At 36.1% G+C, this 19,952-nt stretch overlaps 2 protein-coding genes across 2 annotated transcripts; one reads left to right on the top strand and one right to left on the bottom strand.

Annotated features, from left to right (window-relative positions):
- Positions 1-763: 763 nt before the first annotated feature.
- On the bottom strand, positions 764-1,936 carry LOC113765833. The gene has a single exon (XM_027310080.1). The coding sequence runs from the start codon at positions 1,934-1,936 to the stop codon at positions 764-766; it is 1,173 nt and encodes a 390-aa protein (XP_027165881.1).
- Positions 1,937-6,816: 4,880 nt separating this feature from the next.
- Positions 6,817-17,110, top strand: LOC113766913 (phosphate transporter PHO1). The gene is made up of 15 exons (XM_027311073.1): positions 6,817-7,053; positions 7,761-7,850; positions 7,981-8,212; positions 10,753-11,095; positions 11,498-11,546; positions 12,136-12,207; positions 12,560-12,689; positions 13,101-13,221; positions 14,255-14,504; positions 15,158-15,262; positions 15,368-15,412; positions 15,571-15,723; positions 15,993-16,271; positions 16,366-16,505; positions 16,626-17,110. The coding sequence occupies exons 1-15, from the start codon at positions 6,817-6,819 to the stop codon at positions 16,714-16,716; spliced, it is 2,337 nt and encodes a 778-aa protein (XP_027166874.1). The 3' UTR covers positions 16,717-17,110.
- The last annotated feature ends 2,842 nt before the right edge of the window (positions 17,111-19,952 follow it).

Genomic DNA, 19,952 nt, shown 5'->3' with positions numbered 1-19,952 from the left:
CGCTGCTCACCTCGGCCACCCCCTCAGGTGTTGGGAACTTAAAGCTTAGGTGATAGGTGGAGTATACGGCTCTCAAGGCGTTGAGCGTGGGCCGACCTATCAGCATGTTATAGGGGGAGTCTGCTTTGACCACTGCAAAACTGACAGGCACGGTTCGGCAGCGTGGATGTCGCCCGATTGTTACCATCAGGGTCACCATGCCCTCAGGGTGGACGACGTGTCCCCCGAATCCAACGAGGGGAGTTCTGACAGGAGTGAGTTGCTCCCTGGTCAGTTTCAAACTCTCAAAAGTTCGGTAGTACAAGACGTCTGCCGAGCTTCCGGGGTCAACATAGACCTTTTTGACTATGTAGTTGTTGGTGAGGATCTCAATCACGAGGGCCTCATGGTTGCTGGAAGCGGCGGGGACGGGGTCAGTGGGACCATAGGTGATGACCTCGGACAACCGAGAGCTCGGCTCGGCCACCTCCATCCCGGCCTGGCGGTAGGTCCGCTTCCGGGAGTTCTGGCTGTCTCCTCCCGTTGGTCCTCCCGCGATCGTGTTGATCACCACGGCGATGTTGGGGCCGTAGCCCGGTGATCCGTCACGTGGAGGCTGCTTGTCCTCCCTACGATCCTCGGGACCTTGGCAGTGCATGCTCGTGTCCCGCCTGTCATCTCGGCGGGGGCCCCAGTTCTCCCGGTGGGAGACGCTTCGGTTGAAGCCTCCATCCTTGCGGACGAATTGCTTCAGGTACCCTTGCCGGATCAAATTCTCGATCTCTCACTTCAGATCGTTGCAGTCTTCAGTCCCGTGCCCAACATCCCGGTGGTAGGCACAATAGAGGTTTGAGTTCCTCTTATCTCTCCTTCCCGGAATTTCAGGAGGGTTTCGGTCGAGGTGATTCTGCCTCATCACAGCCAGGACATGGGTCCGGCTGGAATTGAGGGGTGTCATCTCGGCGTCCGAGGTGGACGACCTTCCTTTTACGATCCGGTCGAAGACACTTCGGCGGCCTCGGAACTGAGTCGACGAGCCACTGGGGCCTTGTTCGACTCGGCCGGCGTCTTTTTTCCTCCGGGAATCTTGCCCGGTACGAGCCGCTTGAGCCTCTCGCTTCATGCGGTTTAGATCTTCACTTCGGATTCCCTGATCTACTCGATCCCAGAGTTCCCGAAGTGTGTGGGGGTAATCCCGGTGTATCTCAGTATTGAAGATTCCCGCGATCAGCCCATTGGTGAAGGCAGCTATGGTTACCTGCTCATGCTGAACAGGTATCTGCACGTTCTCCTCATTGAACCTCTGCACGTAGGAGCGCAGTGACTCGCCGGGGGCTTGCTGCAGGTTCAAGAGGTAGGCTGAAGTCTTCGTAATCGGACGAGATGATACAAAGCGGTGAATGAACCGATCAATCAACTCATCGAGTGAGGAAATGCTCCTCGGTTCTAAACCCCAGAACCACTTTCGGGCCGTGCCCTGCAGGAAAATGGGGAAAGCTCGGCAAATTACTGCGTCGGGGACGCAATAGAGCCGAAAAGCGGAGAGGAAGGCGCGGAGGTGATTCTCGGGGTCACCTCGGCCATCGTAGGAACGCAGGGCGGGAAGTTTAAAGTTTGGGGGGACCATCTCCCCATTGATGTCATTCGTGAAGGGCGGTGCCCTCAGATATTCGGCTGCTAAGCCTCCGGGACGCCGAGGTGGGTCCTCAGCTCGTTTTCCCAGTAGGCCCCGGGAAAACGCCCGGAAAATGGAAGCGATCTTAGACGTCGCCTTGGAAGGGGCGCGTCTGGAAGTGCTCCGAGAGTGGTGCCCCTCATCGGAGTCTTCGCCGGAAGGCACTTCAGGGGACTTCGTCGGTCTCCTCTTGGAGGATTCAGCTTTTTCTTTCCCCTGCCTCTTGAAGTACCTCCCCAGTTCTTCGAAAATGTTTGGGTTATCAGCCACGAATTCGGCCATCTTGGCGATGGCGTCTTCGTTGTTGGGCTGGGTCCTTGGGGACCCTTGTTCTTCAGAAATACGATCTTGCTGGGCTCCTGATGTTTGCCCAGCCCCGGTTGAGGTGACTCTTCCACTTCTGGAGCGCGTGGATCTCATTTTAGCAGTAATCTCGTTCCCACAGACGGCGCCAATTGAAGAGGTGATTTTTGATGGGTAGTTGAACTGACCAAAATCAGGCTCCTCTGAGATGAAGTGATGTGTATTCTCGTGTCCGAAGTGAATGGCGGGGCTTCTCCCCTGGGATCACTCCGACGATCAAGTTAGTATGAGAACGAGAGAAAAGCAGTAGTATTGTCAAATGAATAGTATGCTTACTTGCGAAATGTACAGGAGGGGTATTTATAGAGTGGGAGTGGAGGTCAGGGCGGAGGGTTCATGCTGGTGGGACCCACGTCCCGACATTACGGCTCTGTTCCCTGCCAGGAGGCCTGACTCTGACACTGTAGCCGCCTGGGCTGGATGACGGGGGTCCTGCGCAGTAGTCATTAAGGTCACCCAGTGCTTTTCAGATAAAGCACTGGTCCTGGGTGTTGTCAGGGGTGTTGACATCATCAGCGTCTAGTCGAGGTGACAGCCAGGGGTGCAGAGGTCATCCAAGTAGGAGACCATGGACCGAGCCGAGCTCAGGGTCCGGATCGGGGAATGACTGTGTTCGTGTAGAGACGAAACGAGGTCACCTCGGCAACAAGGTACTGCCGAGGTGAGCACCCTCAGTATGTAAATTAACTTGCATTGGAAAGATAGAGCAGACAATTATTAATTAACGTCGTATTGCCTTCTTGACAACTAATAACTTCACATAGCAGAAAAAAAAAAAGGAACATACGATATAAATTAACTGATCACATTGGAAAGATAAAGCACACAATTATTAATTAACGTCGTATTGCCTTCCTCTCACGTTAAAAGAAACAAATAAGAGGTTGTAATTGATGTACCAGATTATGAAATTAATAGTGAAATTAATGCTTTTTGGAACAAGTGACGGCACCCATATTAACATAAAGAAAGCGATTTCTCTCGATACTTCAACTAGGGTTAATGTTGAATTTTGGAACTGGAAATGTTCTCACAATTTTATTTGCTTAGGCTATTGCATCCATAATTTTCTTCTGTCGACCAAGAAAATATTTACGTAGAGTATGTCTTCAGCCCCATTTATAGACTATATATACAGTAGATTCAATAGTCAATAATGTATAATAATGTAATAAATGTGGGCTGTGAATAATGTATAATAATATTAGAAATTTTATGTGACTATTACTTATGTCACATAATTATAATCTACTAGTAAACTGGTACACCAAGTCTATGCAAGTATTGGTGCATGGACAAACCTCTAAATTAGTATGGTATCACTTCTTGATATAGATCCCAATTACTTGCAGTAAAGGACATTTTCCTCCAAAGCCAATACTAAATAGTAGGCATCATCCAAAAGTACAACGTTAACCCATACCAAAAGGTAAAATGCGTAGAAAGTCAGGTTTTCCTTGGATTGAAGTTTTTCAAGGAAACATTTTATGGTTTTCATAATCATATTTTATAATCAGCTTTTTATTTCACATACTAGGGGGAGTGTCCGCGTATCGCGCGGGTGTTTGGTGTCTGTGGTTAAAGAGAATTTTTCATCGAACGAATAATAGTACATTTTATAAAGAAGTAATCATCAAATATAACAAAACTAATAATAGTATATTCTAATTGCAACACATACTTATACACTTTACTTTATCAATACTTTTACAATTTTAACATTCCCAAAAGATCTCTACAGATGTCAGTTGAAAATCACCCAAGAGCAGACATAAGTTGTTTCAGACAAAGGAATATTCTCCAATGGCTAGTTATAGCAACGTGTTAATACGTCTTTGTGTTAATTGTACAACAAAAGCCACATTTCAATTAAATGTGTCTATAAAATTATTTCAGTAATTATACGAATACATAAGCTTATATGAGTTGTACTCAATGCAAAAACGGTTGCAAAATAATTCCATATTCCAGAAATATCCAGATGTCTCCATAAATCAAGGGATAATTTCAGAAACCTCTCCTGAGGTTTCTTATAATATCATTCAACTCCCCTGAGGTTTTTAAAATCTCACTTACCTCCCTTGAATTAACATTTCTTGTAATATTTTAACCCTTTTGGAGGAAATACAAGAAAGATAAAACTTTTGTTCCAATACTACTCTTATATTATCCTACTTATGAAATTAGAACAACAATAAAAAATATAATAAGGTTAAATTTCTTGACTTAAATTATTTATTTTAGTTGTATTGGAACAAAAGCAAAATTTACATCTTGAAAAATTCACACATATGAATAGATTATTTTAGTTTTCAATACGACTTAAACAATACCATGAATTAAAACATATTTCCCCAAAAAATATCTTGGCTTCCTTAATTGTAATTGTGCACAAAATTGTTTAAGGTGTTAATTACTCTCTAAAATCCTCCTAAGTGATTGATCTTGATTAGATTTAATTTATTCATATCCTTTGCTATTCAACCATGACTTCAATGTAAAGAAATATGGACTATTATTAGCTAGCAATTTATTTTTTTAATTTACATATTTTACTTTTAAAATTTTATTTTGTTTTGGTTTTTTGGTTAAATAGTTATTAAAAGCAAGGGTAATGTTGTTAATTTGTGACCTTTGATAGGAATATTTAGTCTTGTCAAGTTGACAAGGGAGGTAAGTCAGATTTTAAAATTTTGAGGGGAATTGAGTGATATTATGACAAACCTCAGGGGAGGTTTCTGAAATTATCCCATAAATCAAAGTTTTAAATGTGTAAAAATGAGGGCTTTCGCTAAATATATTTAAATACATGCTACCCTCATTGTACTAAAAGTTTTAAAAACAAAAGTACACAATATTTCACATTTCCAAAAAATCCCTATCCATGCGGTTGAAATTCAAACTCCCTTAACCACAACTCATTCTTATATAGTATAAGAATATCAAATAGTTACAGTATACTTTTCTACAGATAATTCAGAAAATGACAATTCAAATAGGACCTTAATTATTCAGCTGAGCTTTTGAAATTAATGTTTATTTCCTGATTAGATCTTTATTAAGAATCCTCAAAATGAGTTGTAGTTTACAATTTTCTTCTCCTTTCTGTTAAATTTCCCATTAGGACTGTTTGTAGTTTTTCTCTGCTTTAGCCCATGTTATAGATTAGAAGATGATTATCTCTCTCTCTCTCTCTCTCTCTCTCTCTCTCTCAGGTGCACTTCTCTCTCTTTTTTTTTTCTCTCATATTATGATTAAGTATTGATTTTTTATATTGTGGCTCCTAGAATGAAGAAAAAAAAAGCACGGTCTAAAATTATGGGAGTGTTACAATTTTGACACCCAAAGTTTAGGCTCTACACACTAAAGTGTTTTCCAAAGTTCCAATAAAAAAAAAAATCTAGTCCTTCATTTCAAAATTTTGATGGAAAAGACAAAATGAAAATAGAGAATTTGGGCAACCGTTACAGGAACATTAATCAAAATAATAAGATATTTTTTCTGAGGATAATTACATATCTTCTGAGTTATATACCAAATAGCATCAATATATGTAATAATTTCTATAGATTTATGCATATGAGAAAAATAAGATGATATAATCATATAATCTTCCTATAAGTAATGTCTCTACAAAAAGATAATAGTTAAATGTTGTATTAAAGTAGTATAAGTTTTGAAAATTGTAATAAAAGTACCTTTCTTTTGGTTTCATTATAACTTTTAAATGTATTTGTACATTTTTATTTTTTTTAATGGAATTTAAGAAGTAAGAAGGGGAAAGAAGGATTTGAACTCAGGATTTCAAATTCGTACATATTCATACTTATATGCCTAATTATACCGAACTCATGTTTTTGCAGCAAACTTTAATTTAATCGTATATTTAAAATAAAGATTGTACTATATAGCTACAAATAGATTGGTGGATGTAAAGTCAGCATAAATTTGGAATTTCCCAAGTTCGGGTGGGTAGTGGAAGATGGATCGGACTATAGAAAGTACGTGATAAATATGCCTCTTTTTTTGGTTTTTACTAAATGTGCCTTTTTTTTTTTTTTTGGGATTAGACGCAGTTCGTCTGAAAGCAGTGAAAACTTAGCCGCATCAAAGATTTTACATTTTAGGGTGAAATGCACTTTACCCTCTTATAGTTTAGCAATTTTTCATATAATCTTTTATAGTTTCAAAAGTTATATATAATCCCCGCATAGTTTAAATTAAGGTATCAAAGTGACGGAAAGAATCCTTTGTAAGGGAATTCAAAAAAATGTTAAGAATATCTTTGTTTAAAAACTAAAATGAACTGAAATAACCAAAATATAGAAACGTAATATATAAGACACTTTAATGCCTTATGGTTTTATATTTTAATACGTAATCTCCTTCTAGTTTAGTGGTTTATCACATAACTCCCTTATAGTTTTTAAAATATATAAATAAACCCTGTAGTTAATTAATAATTTTCAATTTTATAGATATGTACTTTTGACATTTTAATTGATTGAAATACAAATTTCGTCACTTTGATATTTTGGTCCAAACTATAAAGAAGTTATATATAGTTTTTCAAACTACAAAAGAATTATGTGAAAAAATGCTAAACCATGGGGTGTAAAGCGTATTTTACCCTACTTTTTATTGCTTTGTCTTTCCTCAAAGCTATTTCCCTCTATATATGTCACCTTTCTAAGCACCCTCATAGCTCTTAAGTCTGCTACTCTTCTTCTCCATTTCTTCTCGTCTCCTTCTTCACCACTTTTCCCATTTAGATTATCCTGTCTTCCTTTCCATGTACAATGGTGAAGTTCTCGAAAGAGCTCGAAGCTGAGCTCATCCCAGAGTGGAAGGATGCTTTTGTCAATTATTGGATTTTAAAGAAACATGTCAAGAACGTTAAACTGTCAAGAAAATCACATCTTGTTCAAGACAAAACTTGTGGTATTGGTCGCTCCATTTTCAACCCCATCTGCATCTTCGCAAACAAAATCTCTCAAACAGTTCATAATGCTAGGGGTGATCCAGACCTTTTCCAGGTAAGAATGACCATGATTTAACTTTGAATGCGTGGTGGAAAAGTTAATATCCATTAAAGATTTTGTTTTATGAGGCTAATCTTTTAGCTTGCCGTCTTGACTATCTATGCAAAAGTGGCAATTCTTGCTGCTGTTTATTTATCACACAAGTTAAAGGTGGCAAGAAAAACATAAGTTTCATAGATGTCCATCCAAATGCAATGATGCTCTTTCAAGTTCATCTTTGCTTCTGGTAGTGGCCATAGCGCCGAAAAAAAATGAAAAAAGGATATCATTGTCAGGGTAGAAGTCCAATCTCAACTGTAAAATATTTTCAGGAGTGCTCCGTTGCTTTCTGCTCCACTACTAGTATCCCATGATCCTCCTTTTTCGCTATCTTTTTCACAGTTTCATAAAATATTCTTCAACTTTGTGGGTCTCCAAGTTCTGCCGTTTCGTTTGGAATATTCATTTCTTTTGATCAACTTTAGTTCTCCCGAAAACCGAAAACTGGCCATTGAAGTCATATTCTGGTGTTTTGAAGTTGAAAAAGATGCATTTCCACGATTTGAAAGGTGGATACAATAGCAGCGAGACGTTTGTGTCATGACATATCCGTGAAGAAAAGAAACAGTTGTAACAACCCGAAAAAGATGTCGACGGAAAGGACACAAAAAAGAGGAACTAATTGACGTTTACGCAAATTTTTCTTTTTCGTTTTATTGCAGGTGAAAAGGAAGATCAGTCAAGGTGAAGAAGGTGTAGAAGAGGAAGGATATGAAAAGGAGCTGCTTCAACTATTCTCAGAAGAAGATGAGGTGACAAACAAAACATACATGCACATATCAACTACCTTGAATTTAGTTGTCTTACGTTTTATACTTCATGTGGATTAAGAATTTTAGCACCATCCCATGTCAAGAATTTATTATGGCCATGCATGGACAGATTCAGTTGTTCTTCGAAAGATTGGACGAAGAGCTTGAAAAGGTGAACAAATTTTATGAGGCTAGAGAAACCGAGTTTCTTGAAAGAGGAGAGCTTCTGAATAAACAGCTTCAGCTATTGGTGGACCTCAAACCAGTCCTGTCTGACCGACGCAGGAAATTGTCTTCGAGATCCAGTAGTGGATTTCTCTCGAGGTCTTATTCATCCTCAACCAGAAACTCAGACTTCTCTGGTGAGTTCTATGCCTTTTCTCTTGTGTGTGTTTTTTTTTTTGGGGTATATTGCTGTTCAATGCTTTAATCTCTAGTGTTTTTTTTTATTCAACTCATAATTTAATCTCTAGTGCTTGTTGATTTACCACATTTGATTGCACCAAAGAATTTAAACAGTAACTCAACAATTACATAGACATTAATATGCTTATCAATTTTCATAAAAAAAAAAGAATGAAATGGTCATATGAACCATGGATTCTTTCCAACAATTGTGTATTGTGTGGAACAATTGTTTGAGAAGCTCAACCACCCCTCACTATATATTCATGGGCCATGGCTGAAATGTGTGCCTCTTATGCGTTGACCTATGTGGTAAATCACCTGAGTAGAAAAGTACAACTTGATGTTGATTTGATTTCCTGCAATATGACGGCAGCCTCATTAATTTCAGAAAATTTAGGTGGTCATAAACTCTTGGGGAAAGACCTATCAAGTTGCCAAATACATCATAAATTTTATTTATTTGAAAAAATAACTTTCCGGGCTAATTCTAGTGTGGTACCTTGAAAATTATATATATAAACGAATAAAAAACAAGTGAATTAGTCGGTCGATTGCTTTTGGATTTTGGGCAAAAGTGAAACTTGTCTGGTAAAATATGTTGGAAATCAAAATACTTCAAGCTAGGTAACTAACTTGACTTCATTTTTTTTTTTATGTGCCTTTCTCTTTTTTGCCTTTAGACAATCATATTTTGTTCTTTCAAAATCTTCAAGTTGTTTGTAGATTTTCTTGAAAAATGTATGAAGAAATGACTAATTATGATTGTCTTATAACTTGAGAAAGTATGTAAAGTAATGATAATTTTCAAACACTAGGGTTATTCATTCCTTTCTCCCGCGGGTTCCCTAGATTTCTTTTGACTGAATAAGCACAATTTATTAAAATACAAGTCCAAAGTACATAAGTCTCAAAATTCTCATAATCATACAACCGATCTAAGGTAAGTTTTGAAAAGTTAAGCAGTGAAAAAAAATCCGTGATTGTTCTTTTAAGAGTTTCTTTTATTAAATGATGATTCTAATTTATGACAGTGACTGATTAATATTCCTATCAATTAAGTTAATTTAAATCTTAAGGACTAAATTTGACATGCCCATGTCAAGTAGTGTTTCGAAAGACCACTTTGTTTAGCACCATAAAAGATTTTTGCATCAAATCTTAAAGCAATAGTTCCTCCATTTCCAACTTGTGGTCCACGTACAAAACACCTGTAAATTGTGTTTCTTGCACACCATTCATCCACTCCCACCGCCCAGTGGAATCCACGTACGACTCATGAAGCTCAAACCCAAGTCATTGAACTTCAAATTACAGCCCTGAAAATTGAGAGATCAGTCAAAAAAAAAAAATTAAGGGGGACATAATTAATGTCCCGGAAGACCTCTTTCACGGTTGAATTTAAAGAATCCCCCTCCAACGTATAGTTCTTCTAGCTCATGGGAAATGGACTTGGTGGTTGTCAATTCGACTGGACAAAGCAAAGACAGTTTTTTTTTTTTTTTTCCGAAACGATAGAAAGCAAAGATAGTCAGATAGGGCAAAGCCACTCAATTTCTTGCTTCACTATAATTCAGTTGTTCCGTGTTCATTCAACTAAAAGATCAGATTGACATGCCAATTGGGTCAGGCTACAATTGTATAAAAATCTTACTTTTGACAACATAAACCAAAAAAGAAAAAGCAAAAGGAACATGATGTCAAGGTTATATCTCCTCTAAGATTTGCTTCTAGCGGTGTCCTAACCTGATATGGAACTGAGCATTTTTTACGCTAACTTGGCTTGTTGGTAACTATTTCTTCTATATATATATATATTCTTGATTTAAGTATTTTAATGCTTAAATGTAATTGCTGGCAAACATGTACATGTGAGGGCAATCAGCATATGATCCTGAACCTCGTGCCCCGTGTACTCCAAAAGGTTTCGGGATATTGCTGTATATAGGTGATAATAGGCAAAGGCAAATTTATGCCATTAGATGTTTTTACCTTGTCATTTAGTTAATCAACAATCATTAATTTCATCTTTTACATACTAAGGTGAAGTTACCTAGTTAACAAAGTTTTGCAAATTCTTTTTTTTCTTTTTTAATAAATCTTATATTAAACAAATAATATATACACTATCATTATTAGATATATGACAACTAATCGAATTTAATATTTAAAAAAATTACACGTAGCACTTACATGTAAGTTTTTTCTTTGTAAAACGTACATGAGTATCTATTTCTGAATTGACATTTATATTTCAAATAATATTAATTTCCTAAAATTAACTTAGTTCCACAACATAGTGTTCTAAATCTAGTGTATAATTGATGAGGTTCTGATGAGAAGGCTAAGTAGCATCAATCAGCTGTTTATTAATACGCCACCAATTTGCATAGTTGAACTAGATTTTTTTTCTACATGTTTTTAAAAGACAAATATATTATCGCTTCGCAACTTTTAAATATGTCTCTTAAATCTATTTTCATGTCTTGTCTTGCAGAGACTCAAAGTGAGTTTAGTGATACCCCCACAGAAACTTCCCAAACAGATGATGTTATTGCTGCTTTAGAAAAAAATGGCATAAATTTCATCAACTCAGCAACGAGATCAAAGACAAAAATGGGCAAGCCTAAGATGACCATGAGGATTAATATTCCTGCTACTACCCCTACACGTACCATTGCTGCTGTTACATCGATGCTTTGGGAGGATTTGGTGAACAATCCTAAGAAAGAAAGTCCAGGAGATTGTATCAATAGAAAGAAGATTCAATGTGCTGAAAAGATGATTAGAGGGGCATTTGTGGAGCTCTATAGGGGCCTGGGATTACTCAAAAGATACAGGTTTCATACTGGATCTTTCTACGTTTAATCGGCTAAATTCATCGAGATGCATGGACTTATCGATTTAGTTTCATTGCTGAATTACTTAGCCATGCAAAAGCTTTCTTTTATGTTTTGGTAGTGACACCCAAAGTTGAGTGACCATTTCTGACAGCAGAATGAAACTTGAATAGATAGAAAGATTGCCTGTTCTTGCAAAGAAAAAAGAAGTAGTATAAGAAGAAAAGCATAAGAAAAAGATGAAAAAGGAAAAGACAATCGTAGAGTTGGCAATCAAAAGCCTGTGGAAGTTACTTAAACGTATTGCTAACTAAATTGCCTCTGGCTTTTAAACTCGTCAAGTTTCTTTTCACTTGTTGAGTACATGCAAGCATATACTAATGATTTCACTACTTTTGGCAGCTCCTTGAATATGATGGCTTTTATCAAGATACTTAAGAAATTCGATAAGGTAAGTTTTCATTTCATCACCTTTATTTTTTTGGGTTTGTATGGAAATGGTAGGAACTAGTCATTCTTATCAGTTAACCAAAGTAATTGAGCTATCAGGATTACTTCATAGTGTATCAACAGTTCATGAAGATGAATGCTTTTATCAATGAGCGTGTTTAAATAGCAAATTATTTGGGATTTTTTTTTTAAAAAAAATGATATTATAACATTTTTTTGATGTGATATATATGAGATAAAAAAGTGATTGGAAAATGTATTGATAATGTAAGAAAATAAATTTTGACCAAAAAAAATCACGATCCAAATCAGGTTTGGGATATTGTGACAGTCTCCAAACAATTAGGTAGCTAGCTATCACACTTAACACCAAATAATTGACAGTATTATGCCTTCACCAAGACGTGGGCACGTCTTTGTTGCCAGAAAGGAGGTGACATAGACCAAAATGGATCATTGAAGACTTTTACACGACATAATTAAACAATTTGAAGACTTCATATTTCGACTCTGAAGTGCTGAATTTTGCGTTTGATTCTCATGCGGTACTTGAGTAATTTGTAATCCTTAGCTATTTTCCATATGAACAGGTATCGAACCAACAGGCATCAGCAAGTTACCTGAAAATGGTGAAGGAATCCCATTTCATTAGCTCAGACAAGGTAATTCATTGGATCATAACGCAAATGTTCTGAAGGCTTACATTACATAATACAGAACCATTTTTCTAATTGATGAAATTTAAAGTGAACAAATTACAGTCAAAAATAAAATTATCAATATCAGCTCATGACATTGGTACACCCTAGTTACTCAATGCTCCATAGGGTTATTCAGAAACAAATTTTTTTGGGGTTAATTAGTTATATAAGGGATTTTTTTCCCCAAATCATATCTTATACAATTTTTTAATTGTAGAATAAGATTTTGGAATTGCATCCGCATCACGAAACGGTTAGTGGTTCTTAGCTTTCTGATGACGTTACAAATACTTTTTTATTTGTTGTGACAAAGGTTGTTAGGCTAATGGACGAGGTGGAGTCCTTGTTCACACAGCACTTCGCCAACAATGACAGGAAAAAGGCAATGAAATTCCTAAGACCACAACAGAACAAAGATTCTCACATGGTCACCTTTTTTGTTGGTACTCTTTCTCCCCATCTGTCTCTTTACATTACATAAAAGCAACACTCTTTGGAAATTCTAAGACAGATTGTTTGGAACAATTCACTAGACAATTGACTGTAGCATGCATGTGATACATAGGAGATTGCAATTGATAAAATACGCAACCAGGAAGGGCTTTTACCCTTTCTCCACTTTTTAATGCAAAGGGTCACTGAAGAACAATTTATCTTGTTTCACGAATTTGTACAAATGCATAAAGTTGTCCACTTTCAGACACCCATTAGTCTTTTGCATCCCTTTTTTTTCTTGGTGTGTAGTTACCAGTAACAAAAAATTAATGGAGTATGACAGATTAGAACAGGATTTCTATGGATGAATCTTCAGAATCATTCTGACTATGGAAACTTTTTCGTTGTCATCATTGCAGGACTTTTTACAGGTTCTTTTGTAACATTGTTTACTGTTTATGCAATTTTGGCGCATATCAGTGGCATGTTCTCGCCCAGATCAGAGAAAGATTATATGGAAACTGTTTACCCTGTTTTCAGGTACACTTTATCACATTATCTTCGTGGCTTGCACTTCCTTCTCATGCTTTTTGTGCATTTGCATTCTCAAAGGAGGCAGTGTTTGTTATGCAATTGTCATCATTTAAACGTCACTTGTTATGGTCTCTAAGGCAATGTGCAAATTTGGCCATGAATTATGGGGAAAGTGATGTATTCCATCAGTTCAAGTAAACTGTATTTTGTCTCCGATCAAATGACAAGATATCATGTGTGCTGAATTTTCTAATCAATTATAGGAGACTGTATTAATTTGAATTCTTAGATTAGTTCTAGGATGGTACAACTGCTAGGCATTCGTTGATTCCTATAGCCAAGTTACCAAGACATTGCAAAGCCTCATATACAATGTTGTGCAGTACATATAATCCGGGCAAAAATTTGACTCTACCTTTTGAAAAAAGTTTTCATGTACCTTTCCTGTGCAATGCAGCAGAAAATTCTTATGCTACTAGGTGGAAGATTTTGCCAAATGAAATGTCAGTTTTCCTCGATAAAGGGTCAAAAACTCCATCCTTACTTGCCGTCCTTACTGACTCAGGATTTTATTGGAAGAAGATAAACTAACATGTTAGTGCATGGACAATGGAAATGATTTTGTGACACCAGAGTACAATCAAACTCGTTAAAACAAAAGCTTTGTTTCTTCTAGCTTCCTAATGTAGCATGGTCTAATGAAAATCTAAGTCAAAATCATACCACTGACTGCTAAAAACCTAATTTCAATGTTGGTTCAGTTGAAGACATGAACAATCCTCTCTCTCCATCTCTTTCCCATTTTCTTCCTGTTTAATTGTTTGCGGTCTTCCATCTTTTGCCATAGGATTTTAGCCATTTCTGACACCAAAATATAATAGCATAAGGTAATTTAAACTGGAATCAGTTGCCATAGTCACTTTTAGGCTGATGGAAAGTCAGATAGTAAATGCAATGTTTCCATGCTTTCATTCTCCATTTACTTTAAAGTCTATTCCCACAAGCATATTGCTGAATTTATAGGTGTGTCCACTTGCAGCATGTTTGCATTGCTAAGCTTGCACTTGTTTATGTATGGCTGTAATCTGTTCCTTTGGAAGAGTACGCGGATCAACCACAACTTCATATTCGAACTCCAGCCCAACACAGCCCTCAAATACAGAGATGCTTTCCTCATCTGCACCTCCTTAATGACTGCAGTTGTGACAGCACTGGTCATTCACTTAATCCTTCTATCAAACAATTTACCACCAACTCAAGTAGATGCCATTCCAGGAGTCCTTCTCTTGGTTAGTTTTCAATAATCTTGCAACTGACATAACTCCCGTTTATTTCAACTAGTTATTGTCCAATTTGGAACAAGTTAAAAAGGTTAATAATAGGAGAAAATATATGGCAATATGTAATCAAATAAACCACTGATAAACAATAGCATATCTACATAACCAGGTTTTTTTTTTTTTTTTTTGGCCAAATTTTCTGCATAACAATAACAGATAAGATTCATTAAACCAATATGAATTATAAATAACAAAATTAAGATGGTGAATCAATTGTTTTGTCCATCCCTTGTAAACTTTTCAATAGATTGTGCAGTCCTGTATAATAATTAAGTTGAAAAAACTATGCCATCACTCTTAACTGGTTCAGTGGCTTGGCAATTATAGTTTTGTGCAACCTTGTGATTTAAAAATTTATTGCTTCTGGTCAGAATGTACATACTCATAGCTTCAAAAATTGTACTCATTCATCCAGAAGCAAATGTCGGTATACCAATGAAACATGGTTATTTTAGTCCAGTTACATCCATCTTCATAAAGTAGACCCTGCATTTTGACATCAAAGCTGGAGTTCAACTTATTACCTTCTGTATAGTTCTGTGCTTATGTTATTCATCTTTAAATGCACTGAAATATCAGGCTGATTTGAATTGCATTTTCAGCTTTCTCTAGCCCTGCTCATATGTCCATTAAACATCTTCTACCGCCCAACCCGCTACAACTTCCTCAAAGTGATGCGCAACATAATCTGCTCTCCCTTTTATAAGGTACTTCAATCTCATCTTCGTTCATTTATAGAAAAAGATGTACTCTCTATAAATAGTCAAATGAGCCAACTAAAGAATATTTCCTTTGAAATTTCACCTGTTCAGGTTCTAATGGTCGATTTCTTCATGGCTGACCAGCTTACAAGCCAGGTAAACCATCCGACTGAACTCTATTTGTTGTTAATAGTTGACTAATGCAAGCCCAAGAATAGAAAAATTGGTAATTACAACACATTTCATGATAGATTCTTTTTTTTTTTGGGGGGGGATATTTAAATTAGACTAATGCAGTCTGTTCCACCAAATAGATTCCATTGCTCAGGCATATGGAATCAACAGCCTGCTACTTCATTGCTGGAAGTTTCAAAACACACCGTTATGCAACCTGCAAATCAGGGAAAATGTACAGGGAGCTTGCCTATGTTATCTCATTCGCACCATATTATTGGCGTGCCATGCAGGTATTAGAACATTTGATTTATTTAACAGCAAATTCAAATCCATTATCTATTTTTAAGAACTATGATAATGGAACGGACTTAAACCATTATGCTACATACAATTCAAACATTATTGACATCTTATAATGTTAAATTTCCATTTCAAAGTTACTACTACAACAGATTTTTTGTTTAAACCATGAGCAGTACCATTTATTCACTGTATCATTCTGTTTCCTGGATTCTTTGTACATTCCGCTTGACAAAACTTTATTTGGTTCAACAACTAGTGTGCAAGGCGATGGTTTGATGAATGTGACGTAAACCATCTGGCTAACCTGGGGAAGTATGTCTCAGCAATGGTGGCAGCAGGGGCAAGAATTACATATGCTAGGAATCCCTCAGATTTCTGGATGATCATAGCATTGGTGACCTCACTGGTGGCAACAGTTTATCAGTTGTACTGGGATTTCGTGAAGGACTGGGGGCTTTTGAACCCAAAATCAAGAAACCCATGGCTTAGAGATAATTTGATTTTAAGAAACAAATGCATCTATTACATTTCAATTGTAAGCTTCAACCGTTCTCCTCTCTTCTAAATTTTCTGAAAGAAGACAATAAACTGCTTTTCTCCATTCTGATCAGATTACCTCCCCAATGCAGGCCTTCAATCTTGTACTAAGAGTAGCTTGGGTCGAAACTGTGATGCATTTCAACAACGTTGGAATATTTGAGTCACGAATGCTGGACTTTCTCCTGGCTTCACTGGAAGTAATCAGACGCGGGCATTGGAACTACTACAGGTAAAATTTCCTCCAGTATCACACAAAGAGTAAATTGCACTAATCTCTGTGTTAGCTTCTGCCATTGGAAAGAAAATAAATAAATCATTTTTTATAATTTCTTTCATTTTTTTTGAACAGATTGGAGAATGAACATTTGAACAATGCTGGGAAGTTCAGGGCAGTCAAGACAGTTCCTTTACCATTCAGAGACATTGATTCAGATGGATAACCCAAAAAAAAATTAGAGTACGTATATCTAGAGACATCCTACCAAGAAGGGGTCGGGGAACATGTTGAAATCATCAAGAATTGGAAAAGGATCCAGGTTTGGATCTGACAAAACATGGTGATCAATTTCCTTCATCAAAAATTGTGAAAGAAGTGAACTGTGAGGCATCAGACATGTGAAGATGTGACAAAGGAGGCGCTCAGCTGGGCAACATTACCATTCAAGTGTTCAATGGGACATCTGGAGAGTTCTAACTTCAATTACATATAAATAACATCAGTTTGGTCTTTGAACAATTTCTATCCTATCCTGATAACATTCATACTAGTAAAGTGTACCTACTCATGGCGCAAGCCTATTGCTTAAGTTTGATCTCAAAATTGAAATATTTTTCCTAAAAAAGTATATCAACTAATGAATTATGCTTACTTGTAATGGCAAGGATGTTATGAATTTGAACATAAATATTGATGAAGTTAGATAGTACAAGTTGTCTGTGTAGCATTACTCTTTTTTTTTTTTTTTGATAAAAATGAAGTCAATATTGTTAATAAACTAGTGGGAAATCGTCCAGCACGATTTGCTTAACAAAATAATCTGCATTAATGGCAGAAAATACATCGAACATGTCACAGATATATTCGATTTGAAAAATCATTAAATTTAACAGAGTTACAAAATATAAAAGATTATACAATGAATCACAAATCATCAAATCTGACCACTTGAACAAGTTGCTCCATAGACATCTATGCATGTTTGTTCTCTCAAATTTGTTATCCAATTGGTTCAAGTTCAAAACTGATGTTGACATCTGATGAGAGGACCCAAAAAATTTTAGATCTAACATATAGATCTAAAAAAACTCTTAGATATGAGAAAAAATAACAAAAACTAAACAAAACTCTCACTGAGATAGCTTAGAAGAGAAAAAAAACTGTCACTAGAGAATACACTAGGAGAAACTTTATTAAATAAAAAGCAAGAACCAATGGAGAGGAGCCAAGATCTCCCTCCTATGAAGAAAGAATAGTAGGGAGAAGGTTGAGAATAGAGATACTTAAAGAAGATGAATTTGATTAACCAAGATAATTAGACAAGGTGATGGATTAATTCTTGTTATAATTTTTTAACTATATGGATGTAAACACAATTTCTTATTAAGGAGTGTATCAACCAATTAGACAGTTCCAAATCGCGCTTAATAGTGACGGTTATAGTTATCAGTATGAATTTAAATTTAAGAAAAGAAGAAGCAGAAGAAGAAAAAATATATTGCCACAAAATTATTGATGAAGATGTTACAAGTGCAATGTTACTTGTGTGGCACGAGTTGACACGAAAATTGCGCCTTCGTTTCTCAACTCCTTAAGACGTGAATTCTGAACCTAAGGAACACCAACGCCTCCAAACAAAGTAAAGTTTCTATTGAATTCGATATAGTTTGTTCCTCCTCTTACATTTCTTTGAAAGCTCAAAAGTCAAAACCTTTATCAGCACTATATTTTGAGAAAAGCTGCTAAAGTGCAGGTTCTTCATTTTTGCTACCAAAAACAAAAAAAAAATTTACGTTTTAAGATGACCGAATTCATGAAATTTTCCTCCAAGTCAGATAAATTCAGGTGCTTTTTCTATTTCTGGCTCTTTACTTTTAAGAGGGTTCCTTAAGATTTGTTTTAGTATTGTCAAAAACTACAAAAGCCTTCAGTTAAAAAAAAAAAGGCGAATTTATATTGCCATCCATAGCTTTTGGTATTGCTAGTAAATAAGTAACTAGTAATAGATCATCCACCTTACTTTAATGTAAAATCCTCCTTACTTTGTTCGATTAATGTTCATTTTTATTTATTCTTTTTCAATTATTAGAATTTAAATCGAATTATAATTGTATATAACAATGTAATAACAATAAATAAAGTTAGCAAAATTTTTAAAACATAATGTTATGTTAAACTTGTTAATGTTCAAAGAGCTTTTTTTCACTTTATATAAATTTTATTCAACTATCAATGATTTAATTAAAATTGTTACAAAGAGCCAACGTGCTTCATTTGTAAGCCTAGAAGAGGAAGACAGGGATCACATCAAACCCCACCCTTTTTGGCAATAATTACAAAGGGTGTGTAATTTTAGTAACAGAAGGACAATATTATATTATCATAATACTCACTTTTTTTTCCTTTTAACAAAGTCAACATTTTCCAAGATGACTAATTTCCTTGAAGTGTAACGTATATATTTTTAAGGTCCAGGGTTGTAAAGTGTGATTATCCCAAAGTTTAGAGGGACAAAAAGTGTGATTGACCCAAGAAAAATTACCACTAATTGTGTATATCCTTTTGAAAACTGAAATCTCAATTCGTTAAGTTACTGAATTATTAAGTATTAAATCTAATGTACTTAAGTGTACATCACATTAAATAATAAGTGAATAGCTTATCACAAGTTGAGATTATCAAAAGATCTAGATAGGCACTAGGATGATATTCTGATTTTTTTGAGCTCAAAAACACGGATATCCCAAATTTTTTGCCTCGACTCTATACCACGAATGTGATAAAGATCACAAATTAAATCAATGAAATGGCATTTAATATATTGACAGAAACAAGATTTGAAAAAAGATTTAATATGTGATAGAAAAAAGATTTCAAAAGAGAGAATAAGTCGACTCATCATTTTTGAAATCAAACAATTGCAGGTAGACGGAAGAATATTAGAGAAGGAGAAGAAGGGGCAGAAGAAGAAGTGCATGAAAACAAGTTGCTTCAACTCTTTTCTAAGAATATGAAGTGATAAATAGCAAATTTAATAGTAAAATTTGAGCATTGTAATGGAGATAAATCCCATGTCATAATTTTTTTGGTATGGCCGTGCATGTAATTAATCGTAGGATCAACTGTTCTTTGACAAACTCAACGGGAAGCTTGACAAATTGGACGAATTTCATGTGGCTAAAGAGACCGAGTTTCTTGGAAAAGGAGAGATTCTGAAGCAACAGCTTCAAATTCTGCTGGACCTTAAGCAAGTCGATAAGCCACTAGGTCTTAACTCAGACTTCTCCAAACATCTACAAATAAACTATCTCACAAGCAGGTCGAATATGATAACCTCTCGTTGATTTATCATATCAATTCGTTGAATTATCATAAAATACTCATACACAGTCCTTTTACCTATAAACTATCTTGTTGATTTGGTAATTGTCAATTCATCTCAACAAGGCTACTTTTTTG

Source organism: Coffea eugenioides, chromosome 3, assembly GCF_003713205.1.
Source record: "Coffea eugenioides isolate CCC68of chromosome 3, Ceug_1.0, whole genome shotgun sequence".
NCBI lineage: Eukaryota > Viridiplantae > Streptophyta > Magnoliopsida > Gentianales > Rubiaceae > Coffea > Coffea eugenioides.
This window is presented reverse-complemented; position numbering and strand designations above follow the sequence as displayed.